Source organism: Sinocyclocheilus grahami, unplaced genomic scaffold (assembly GCF_001515645.1).
Source record: "Sinocyclocheilus grahami isolate Dianchi unplaced genomic scaffold, SAMN03320097.WGS_v1.1 scaffold99.1, whole genome shotgun sequence".
In the NCBI taxonomy this organism is placed as follows: domain Eukaryota; kingdom Metazoa; phylum Chordata; class Actinopteri; order Cypriniformes; family Cyprinidae; genus Sinocyclocheilus; species Sinocyclocheilus grahami.
In genome coordinates this window covers 467,119-478,960 of record NW_015505278.1, presented here as the reverse complement: position 1 = coordinate 478,960, position 11,842 = coordinate 467,119, and the positions used below count along the sequence as shown (strand labels likewise).

Below are 11,842 nucleotides of genomic sequence, written 5' to 3'. Positions count from 1 at the left end.
TATATATATATATATATATAAAAAAATTATAATAATAATAATTTTAAATTGCTCAATCTACTCCCTACTATCCCTTCTTTCTGGCTGGCATTTGCCTCATCTGACCTCGTATCTTCACACAGCTCCTGCCTTCCTCTCTCATCTTCACACAATCCATAAATACACAAATGCCCAAACCCCTGCTGTCTCCCTCATAGGGCTAATATGAAATGACATGTTCTCATCAGTCAGAGAGGCTGTGGGAGAAAGCTATGGAAAAGTCTTCCCTGAGTGGATGCTAACACTTGTCTCTGACCCCCCTTGGGATTACTCTTCACACATGGGCACCTGCTGCTCACGCAAGCCAGCCAGACCCCCACTGCGCACAAGTTAACTGCTGCAGACTAATCCCCCATCGAGTGAAGAAGAGATCTTGACAAAAGCAAGAGAGAGATTGGACGGAAAAAGAAAGAAGTGGAGTGATAAACAGCAATCTGTGCCTACAGGTATAATACTGCCATTGTTAGATGGAAAAACTGACCCAGTTAGACCCTTGGTATCACCAGCTCCAGGCAGATATTAATGTAGACATCACTCACTCACTCACTCACTCACAGGTTTTGGTTTTTATACTGTACAGACCGTATATTCTATTGCCCTTTACCAACCCTACCCCTAAACCTAACCCTTACAGGAAACTTTGTGCTATTTCAGATTTTCAATACACTCCATTCTGTGTGATTTATAAGCGTTTTGAAAAGTGGGGACATGGGGTACTGTCCTGAAAAGTCACCTTCTCCTTGTAATACCTATGTCATACCTTTGTCATTATACAAATTTATGTCCTCATTTGTCACAAAAACGCGTACACACACACACACAAGTTGTGTTTAAAATGGCATGAAATGAAAATTTACACAACTATATATTATAGATCTTTTGGTGAACAATTCATCCATGCATGTTTCATTTTCTTTCTTTTTTTTTTTCTTGGACCCCATAATGGCCGTATATGTTGACCTCAAAATGTCACAACTGGACCTTCGGGTAAAAGTGACAGACTTCTCTCAAACATGTAAATCGTCCTTGAGGTTGAAGGTTTTTCTCATAACGTGAAATTCAATTAAATTCACATCTTTGCTCTCCGTCTGTCTGCCGCACTTTCACTTTTCTCTGAAACAGGAGACGATTATAGTTTGACACATGGAGATGGAGGGAAAATGAAGTTAAAGGTACAGAAAAAAGGACAAATAAGGAGGGAAAAAACTGAAGATGATGGCTGCTGAAAAGCCTGAGTGGAAGCAGCTCTCCAGCTTCCTTTCCACCTTTTCTTGCATGTGCCATTTTAGACAAATTTCACCCAGGCTTACTCCATAACTCATCCATAAATCAATATGCACTACAATTAACCACTATTATTCAATCAATACACCATTACAAACCTTTAAATTGCAGTATTTTGTAGCAACTAAGCTAAATTATGACATTTCAGAGTCAATTCTTATATAATTGAACTTTCTACTAATCAGCCATCAGTACTTTTGCATTACAGACCCCAAACTATAATGTTGATTATTGAATTGATTATATTATCTAGTGAAAATGATAGTGCCATTGCTTAGCACAGTGTAACAGTAAAACAAAAACTGCAAACCACCTAACAGACTGAATCTGGAAATCATTAACTACCATGAAAGAGTTACATTAGCATATATATATTTATACACATACACACATAGAGATTTGTAAGAGACTACTAAAGGTCATAATAGGCTGCACTTATTATAGCTCTTCACACAAATCCAGCTGGCACACAAGCCTCTGACTATGCTAAAATTATTCTCACTCACACTGATTTTGAGTATTAAATCCTAGATTTTGAAGGCACATTTGCCTTCAAAATGTGTAAACCTCAACAATTGTACCATTTCTCTCTCTCTCTCTCTCTCTCTCTCTCTCTCTCTCTCTCTCTCTCTCTCTCTCTCTCTTTTAACTTTGTAGTGGTGTAATTTGCTCCACTCACTCAAAAGGCACACAGCAGTGTCATTAAGAAAGGCAGCAGAAAGAAGCCTGAAAGAAGCAGAGGGCTGCATTAAAGAGCCGCTCTCGCTGGAGAATGAAAACAGTTTTAGATTGGAGAGGGCAGCGACTGAGAAAATCGCAGTTAATAAAAACTTCATATTGAGAGTGTTTAAGCTGCTGCTGTCAAACAGACAGTGAATAGAAGTACACAGGCTTGCTCACAGCAGATAAATACATTTGATGAGGCAGTCACATGCACACACATACTCACCCACACAATGCTCCAGCATCTGCTGACGAGCGAGTTCCAGCGTTTGGGAAGCGTCAGCAGGTTTTTGCGCGGTCGACGTGAGTTCAGTAATAGTCTTCTCAGCTGAATGGAGGAATTGCAATACATTTATTTAATCATCAATACAGTATCTCAAGACAACTTAAGCACCAGATTGACATGCACTTGTTCATTAGATGGTCTATAGCTGCATAATACTAAGATAGACAGAGCTAAGAAACACAAGAACAAAGCTGTGGGGTAATAAGTTAATTTAAATGAGCGGATTTTAGTAAATCGGTCTGCGTTTATTCAACTAACAACAGGGTGAGTGTGCAGTGACTCATTTGATTTGTTGTGTAACTGCATTTCCAGTTGACATTGTGCATCAAAGACTTTTAAACATGTTTATCAGGTTATATGTGCAGACACATGGATGTGATAATGCAGGAATGTGTTGTAGATTATTGTTGTAACAGTGCATGCATACTTTTGAGAAAAGTATGAGGGTGATGATGATGTGATAGCTTACCCACAATGCTGTGCGGAGAAAATGAATGGGGGAGCGAGAGTGAAGATGATTGGTGGGAGCTCCCATCAATGAATAGCCATTGCAGGGCCAATGCTCAAGCAATGTTGAGACTTATTGTAATTCTTATCACGGCTGCTTATTCATAAGATTCTCTGTCAGGGAAAATGCAATGAAAAAAAAAATCAGCATTCTTTAAACAGTTTAGTGTCCTCCCCTTCTCTCCCAGTGGCTCTATTTTCAGCACACAAACAAAACCCAATTTCAGTGCATTGTTCGTTTGAACCTGTACAGTTCCTTGTCCAGTTTTTGTTTTGCACATTGTGCACAGGCTTTTGTGAGATATCAGAACAGCCCTAATGTTGCAGCAGGTAAAACCTGTATGCCATATACTGCTACAAAACGAATTCTTATGATCGTCTGCCAATATTTGCTAGCAGATGCACAATTCAAGGAAATGTGACTTTCTAACATTAAACAGCCTAAGACATCTGCTGTTGGGAGTATTTGACAGGGTCCTCATAGTGGGAGACGCACGCGCCACCGAACACTCATTCAGCTCTTGAATGAAACACACTTACACCTTTCACCACTTACAGTCGGTCTTAAAAACTAAAATAACGAGTACATTAGATATCTAATTCGATATGCTAGATAATTATCACGATTTTAAATATTTTTCTAGGATTCTCGTGTGTCCATATGTTGCGTAATAATATCACGTAAAAGACACATGAATGTCGTAAGAGGGAGACGTAAGCTGTAACAATAGAGACGCGCAAAGCAGACTTATCTGGATGCTTTGTGTGAGCAGGACAGTTTAGTGTTGTCGGTAATCAAACAAAAAAGAAGACAGAATCGTGTTGTTTTTTGACATTGGGTCCGGTACAGCGGGGAACGACACGACACGAGTGAGACGCGCTCGTCTCTTGTACTTTATACTTGGATTAGTGTTGTCTGAACGTGTTTTATGATTCATATTCCGTCCACAGCATCTCACAGACTCGATCATGACTGTTGTGAGGACTCTTGACGTCAGAGGGGAGAATCATCGGTAAGGTCCACTGAGGGGAATATCAAGCGTCCTACCAACAGTATTAGCCATGCTAACCGACGAGCACCTCGCCTTTCCGCGGGACTTGACCCGCCAAAGATGACGGTTTTACTCAACTACGTGAAACAAAGGGCATTTTAGTTTTTCTTTTATGTTGTTCTCCGTCTCTTTCCGGGTCCTCCATCTCCATCTCCTCTCGTATGACAGGCACGGACTGCGCGCGAGCTCGGGGGAGAAAAAGGCATTGCAGCTTCATGGCACTGAGGTACCGTCAACTGATGCGCACTTGCGCTTTCTTTTGTGAGAGAATGCCTTAGTTAAACGTGTCATTAAATTGCGATGATTGTTTTTCAACGGGCACCAGTCTATTTGAACGAATTGGCGGAGGGTTGACCTCTCCGAGTCCTTTGCAGTCTTTTCTTGGTCAGTTTATATATAGCCAGGTTTGTGAGGTGGAAATGTATGAAAGAATGAGTTAAAATGTGTCTGCTGCGCTGGCGTCAGGCATAAGCGCATCATTGTAGATTCTGGAAGCATATAAACGATGCCTTCATAAGAGACCCGTGCACTGAGGTGGCGCTTTTTATTTTTAGACAATTACTAAAAATAGAAACAAAGTGAAGTGCGTGCGTTTTGTCGGGACTGGTGCTTAATTAATAGCCTTTTTGAGATGAAATGCACATGCAGCAGTAAACTAAGTGAAATATTGTGTATTTACAGCTTCGTCTGGATGCAATTTGCTACATTGTTTTGCTGCTTCAAAATGTGCTTATTAAGTGCTCAACGACTATTCAATTTCTAATTAACCACAAATCAACACTTTACCAGCTATCTGAAAATTCTAGCTAATGACAACATTTGTAAATGCATATCCTACTTAGCCTAATAATTTAATTCTTGACTGCCTAAAAATAAGAGACTGTTTTATCAGGTTTGGGGGCTTCAGGCATATTTCTTTTGACAGAGACTCTATTCCCACTGCCTTTCCACTGACATACACTTTCTCTCTTATCTTCACTACCGCACCCCTCTCTCTCTTTCACCCCCTCCCTCCCCCCACCATCAGCTATGATTCACTCTCTTGCAGCAGCAATGAGCAACCAACTTCAAAACACCTCTTCCCTCTCCACGGTGGGCACGTGGAATCTCCTGGATGTGCGGAACTCATCACCGGTGCGAACGGCAGAGCTGAGGCCGCTTCCAGTTAGCCCGTGGGACATTGCGCTGTGTGTGACGGGCACGCTCATCTCCTGCGAGAATGCAATCGTGATCGCCATCCTGTTCTATACGCCCACATTGAGAGCCCCCATGTTCATTCTGATAGGGAGCCTCGCGTTTGCGGACCTGCTCGCAGGACTTGGCCTCATTCTCAATTTCGTCTTTATCTATATGCTGAACACGGAGTTTGTAACTCTGATCTCCGTCGGCTTGCTGATCGCTGCCTTTTCTGCATCTGTGCTCAACATCCTGGCCATCACGGTGGATCGCTACTTGTCCCTCTACAACGCTCTGACCTACCACACGGAACGCATGGTGACATTCACCTATGTCATGGTGGTTCTCATTTGGCTGGTGTGCATCATCCTGGGCCTACTGCCAGTGCTCGGCTGGAACTGCCTCCGAGACGAGGCCAGCTGCAGTATCTGCCGGCCGGTCACCAAGAACAATGCTGTGGTACTCGCTGTGACGTTTTTGCTGGTGTTTGCCCTCATGATGCAGCTTTACCTGCAGATCTGTAAGATTGCCTTCCGCCATGCGCAGCAAATTGCTGTTCAGCACCAGTTCATGGCCATTTCCACCACAAAAGGTGTATCCACGCTCTCCGTCATCCTCTGCACCTTTGCTGCATGTTGGATGCCCTTCGCCATGTATTCGATTGTGGCAGACTCCAGCTACCCGATGATCTACACGTATGCAACAGTGCTGCCGGCAACATGCAACTCTGTCATAAACCCAATCATATATGCTTACAGAAATCCGGACATCCAGAAATCCCTCTGGCTAGCCTGCTGTGGATGCGTGCCGTCCAACTTCTCCTTGCGGCCAAGGACATCAAGCGATGTATAGGTCGGACTCACATAATTAGTTTGTACTGTGTCAGTGTTAATGATATGATGTCCTTCCTTGGTGGGATCCCAGTCAAACATTGCTGGTTGTGTAGTAGGTGTTGCGATCCAAGATGTCAACCTGCAATGTATAATTAGATGTCTTTAATGCATAGTAGACCTCTATGCACAAAATTTCAAGTTGTATCAGACATAAGACAGTTCAAATTGAACATGATCTGAATAATCTGGATATTCTGAGATATTTAGTACAGGCCCAGCGACACAAATCTATAGCCTATACTATATATCTAATCAATAAATTTTATATATATATATATATATACCGTTAACAAAATAACAAAACTGACCTAATTTGTGTGAAGACAGCTTTCATGTACATGCTCATGCTATACAGAGTTCTTTCAGCACCACGGACAGCAGCAGGTACAATGAGGCTATTCCCTTGCAAACCCGCCTCTAACACATAAATCTGTGTTCACTTAAAAATGTATGAATGACAGAGAGAAAACACAGTCTCGCGAGCATCTGTCGCTTTCCAGCCAATTTTATCAAATCACTTTTTTTAAAAACTAAAATTCAGATGCAAGAAAAAATGACCTCTTTCATTAAAGCGCAATTTATTTGTCATTTGCAGTGAAATGTATTATCATAAATGTAAAAATCCCTGGGAAAATCCAATTTGTTTAGACATGCTGAATTGGTTTATTATTATCTAACGTCCCTAATGACAGTGAAATATCTTCTGCCACAAAGTTGTAAAGCAAATCATATTTTCACACATTTTTTTCTGGAATCCATTGAGCACAAATTTTGGTTTTAGTGCGAAACGGCAGGGTTAATGAAGGTCTGAGTGTGAAATGAGGTGTCAGCCACAACGCTTTAAATTTCACGTCAGGCAACATCTTTCAAGACAGCTTTGCAGAAGGCCAACTGAGACATCAATGCTTAAATAAGACAAATGCTTCTGGGTCTGTACAGAAAAATTATCTTGGTGATTATTAGATATAGTTGAGTTAGGGGCAGGCTAGTGTGTAAATAGATCTGCATGAAGGCTTAGTAAAAGATCAGATAACTAGGCCAGAATGGGACAGAAAGTACTAAAGATTCAGCCAAAAAGACCTTGAAGTAGCATGTAAGATTTAAAAACACATAGCTAAATCTGTTGAAATGGATTTATATTATGCTATACAACCAACCAAAAAAAACCCCTCAAAGGACAACACAGAGAAACACTATGCTTTTCAAAATGGCGCAAAAGAAACCTCACTAATAGCTAAAGGATTAGTTGTCGTAATATTTTATATGCATAGATATTTGTGGAGCTTGAAATATGACCGTAACAAAGCCTTGTATTTTTCGAGGGTGTATGAATGTCACAGCTGTTCTTTGACGACCCCTCATTTGCGGCAAAGTATCTTAATTTTGGCCTTACCTTTTCTCTTCTGCAATAATGAGTTAAAGTGCAACGTTCATTGATAGAGCTACAATCACAATGAGGCCATCAACAGAGCTAATTTTACTTCCTGACTTGAACATGATAAAAACAGACTGAGAATAGGTTAGTGAGATCAGGGTGTTTCAACACTTTAAATCAATTGTACTGTTTTCTAGGATGTGCTTTCACATTGTAGTACAAGTATTCAAAGTTGGCCTTGAGAGCCCATCCAGGTGCCCTCTGACTAACCTCAATACTCTTAGTGACCTGTACGAAACCTGATGGACTTTTGTGTGGAGTTATTTCACAGTCTGGACACTGTGAAACAATTCTCCAGTCTTTTTTTGCACGATTGTGTGATACGCCTGGTTGTTTGTGGTTGTGTGTGCGAGAGTGAGAGAATCATTTGTTTATATACCACTCACTTGTGTCAGGAGTAGGGTTCAGTGACCTGTCACACTGTGCCCACTTATAAAAAAAATAAATAAATAACCTAACCCACGTAATACAAAACACTTGGCAAATATCAGTGTTTTTCAGCAAATCTCTACCGTTATGTAATGTATCTCCACTACAATGTATTAAAGGGGATGCCATAGATTCAGTTTGTTCAGGGGTGCAGCGGTTATTTTTCTTATGCAATGCTGTATGGAAATGTATATTTTTTATACACATCAGGGCATGAGTTTTATGATGTTGTTTTGGTGTGTGTGTGTTCCGTACCTGTATTCTTATCGATGGTTTCCTAGAAAAAAAAATTATGAAACTAAAAAGGCAGAAAGTGCCATAATTTTACTTACTAGTGTCTTATTGATTTCATGTGTTGATCCGATCAGTAAAAACCAGGATTATGATTTGTAACATCACCTGACTGTACCCTTCACCTTCAAATTTGCAGCGGCTGAAGCACAGCTTGGGGTCCAGATAGTTGATTTCTAGTGAGCTTGACTTCTGAACACAGACAGGATATAGTCTGTTTAGTAGTGGTTAGTTTTAACAGATGGGTCTAAAAGTTAAAACTCAAAAATAGACCCAGAGAACCAGGTGGTGCGCACTTTCTACGCCAGGGGAATGGCTGCATTCCACACTCTCTTAGACATTGGAGCCCACTACGGCTACCGGCAGAGCAATGCAGTCCTCTCTTTAGCATTCTGTTGGACTGGGACAGCCCTTTTGTGTCCCAGACTACAGACAGATGGTCCACCCCCAGCCTCATGCTCAAAAGTGACCTATCTAATTACTAACACCACAGATATCATCACAGAATTGAAATATGCCAGACAGGCAGCCATCTAGAATTTCACATATCTTTAGTCAGTATTGGATCAAATACAAGCGGACTGCATTCCTCTGGAGCTACAGTACAGATGATGGAGGCTACTCTAGCGTGAAACCAGCGTACCTTAGTCTTCTGTCGTGATGTCAGCTCTGGAATACATAAATGGAGAGAGGTCGTCTGAATGACGTCACCTAACTGCATGGAAGCTCTATTATCACTAAATCTAGCCCTGCTAAAAATAACCTTGAAGAGCATGAAATGTTACATTTATCTAGGGAACTTGAAATCCGTTTTCTGGGCCATTAAGCAGAGCTCTGTGTTTCCCATCAACAGCTACATTAGAGCGAGAAGGCGCCTTCCTAAAATAAGGTAGGGGAGAGAGACAGTAAGCCTTTAGAAGAGCCTCTGGGGTTATGTAACCACTGCACCCAAATGGAGCCCATTCTTTAAATTCCAAATCTCTGTGTTACTGATGAAGTCTCACTATGATCTATATGATCTACAGAGCTGAAAGGAATGTTTTTGTGTAGGTAAACTGTCAGCACAATTATGTGGCCCTTATTAGCAAGCGGTCGGAGTATTAATGTAACAATGCAAAGAAAAAAATATATTAAATGCATTGTTATTAACAACATAAAGTGCATTAAACATTACGTCAAGGTTTACCAAACGGGGTTTGTGAGTTTGATGAAAAGCTAATAATTAAGTAAATAATAAAAAATGTAAAATGAAAATAAATCATTTTACAATAACATGAATCAAAATAAAACACTTACTAAAAAAATGAAATGTTTAATTTGTTTACCCACATGTCATGTTCAACGTTAATCAAAGTCTGAGAACCGTGAGCATGCAAATGTGTTACTTATTAGCCTACCTTAAAATCTCAGGGGTACTTCAAGTAAAAATACTGAGCAAAAGAGGTTTTGCTGACAAAAAAAAAAAGAATCCCTGCATTAAATGTAAATAAGAGATAACATGAATTTGTGCATTTTAATGTGAGTGAGTGAGTGAAGTGACGTGTGGCCAAGTATGGTGACCCATACTCGGAATTTGTGTTCTGCATTTAACCCATCCAAGTGCACACACACAGCAATGAACACACACACACTGTGAACACACACCCGGAGCAGTGGGCAGCCATATTGCTACGGCGCCCGGGGAGCAGTTGAGGGTTCGGTGCCTTGCTCAAGGGTCTCACCTCAGTCGTGGTATTGAGGTGGAAGAGAGTGCTGGTTTTTCACTCCCCCCACCTACAATTCCTGCCGGACATGAGATTCGAACCCGGACACTTTCGGGGTACAAGTCCGACTCTCTAACCGGCCACAACCCATTGTTTGAAATCTGTTTGTTAATGTGTTTAAAAGACAAAATACTTCCCAAGACAGTAGCTAAATACATGTTTAAATAACCTACTGAGTGATAATTCAAATAAACAACATTAATGTGTTCATCAGTAGTTGATGCAGTTTTGAAATGTTGAGGAAACACTTCTTAAAACTGAAATGATTTTTGTAAACCAAGTGATCAAATGCTGTGTGGCCTCTCAATTTTCTGTGTAATTATACCACCTGACTATAATGACTGGTCTTTGTGTGAATGTCCTCAAAACTGGAGGACTTTCTGAATGTAGGCTATATTAGCGCTAGGCTATTTTAGAAAGGAACATTTAAAAGATGAAAAAGAGGAATCAGGGAGAATCAATAAATAATGAATAATTTATAGCTGTTGTGTGAATAGTAATCAATAAAAAAGTAACCGTAGTCTGATTTCGAGCATTTTAAAATGCAATTACAAGCACTTAATTACGTGATCCAGATTACATGCAATCAGTTAGCCTACTACCCAGCTCTGCTCACACAGATACACACGCACAAGGGAGAGAACTAAACGTTTGGTGGACAGTGGTTAATGGAGTTCACCTGGTTATTAGACAGAAGGAAAACACGTTTACATGGACATCAGTAATCTAATTATTTACCTTATTCTAAATAAGCCAATATTATGATTATGGTGTTTACATGAGTTTCTTTTAGAATATTCCGGTCATGTTCCCGTTTTACATGTTCTAGTAGTTCGATTAATGGCACACGATCCCATAGACTCCCCATGTTAAAATGCCCAACTTTACAGCAGAAAAAAACATGTTTACAGCCTGGTTCAAAAAATGATTTTGGTTTATATAGCTAATTTTATCCTTCATGATAACTGTGAGGGGGGTACATTTTTTTTTATAAGTCATCCGTTTAAATTATATCAAGCCTTTAAATTCTGCATAATTAAGGGCGTGGCCACTTGAGTGACAGGTGGATTGCCGCTGCGGTCACCACCGTCGAGCTAGGTGGGTGTGGTTTCAGCAACCAGCTCCCGCCTTTTTGCCCATTTTCGATTATCCGGGAGAGACGCGCGGTGACGCGCTGCCAAGACGGCTGGCTCCGCCCACTTTGAGCTTCAAAAACCTCTTCAGGAACCTACGGGTGACGTCACGGACACTACGTCCATGTTTTTATACAGTCTATGGTATAAACCTAGTTCGTCTTCGTGATGATGTCTGTACAGGTTTGGGTGTTTCATTTTTTATTTTATGAAAGCGTCAAGTGCAGTTAATTACTTGTAATTGCATACCGACGACGGCGGTGTTGAAGCTCTTTTATTTGCCGTCAAACGGTTGACCACTGCCGTGTGTGTATCCTGTCGCAAAATGCGGCGAAAAGTCCTACACGACGGTAATAATGTGATTAAGGTGTTTACATGTCTATTCTGCACTTCAGTAATGCGACTAAAATAGGAATACTCCACAAGTCTTAATTCGATTTCTGTTTACTTCGATTATGACTTTAGCCGGATTAAGGTCGTCAAAAATCTTAATCTTAAAGTCGTAATCGTATTAAAATCGAATTATTGTTGTCCATGTAAACGTACTCATGGATGTACCGAAACGAATGGACTCACCCGCTCTTCAATGGTAGACTAATAAGTGAGAAATTGCGCATCCTGCTGGTAACTTGGATGAACCACAACTAATGAGTGCGCGAGGAGGCAGGACAGTAAGTTTCACCCACATAACCTGCCTCACTCACTCACTCATTCTCTCACAAACACGCAAACGGTGAAAAGCACGGATGAGTCACCATGCGCGCGCGCCCACGCATGCGGACAGAAACGGAGAAGTGACAGTATCACCGCCTCAACAGCACTGAGTCACAC

At 40.9% G+C, this 11,842-nt stretch overlaps 1 protein-coding gene across 1 annotated transcript; it reads left to right on the top strand.

Annotated features, from left to right (window-relative positions):
* The first annotated feature begins 3,690 nt into the window (after positions 1-3,690).
* On the top strand, positions 3,691-6,174 carry gpr185b (G protein-coupled receptor 185 b). Its single transcript, XM_016276241.1, has 3 exons — positions 3,691-3,709; positions 3,791-4,117; positions 4,919-6,174. The coding sequence occupies exon 3, from the start codon at positions 4,921-4,923 to the stop codon at positions 5,917-5,919; it is 999 nt and encodes a 332-aa protein (XP_016131727.1). The 5' UTR covers positions 3,691-3,709; positions 3,791-4,117; positions 4,919-4,920; the 3' UTR covers positions 5,920-6,174.
* Positions 6,175-11,842: the final 5,668 nt, after the last annotated feature.

Excerpts from the sequence above, each read along its gene's own strand:
- gpr185b (XM_016276241.1), top strand. The coding sequence starts at position 4,921 with ATGATTCACTCTCTTGCAGCAGCAATGAGCAACCAACTTCAAAACACC.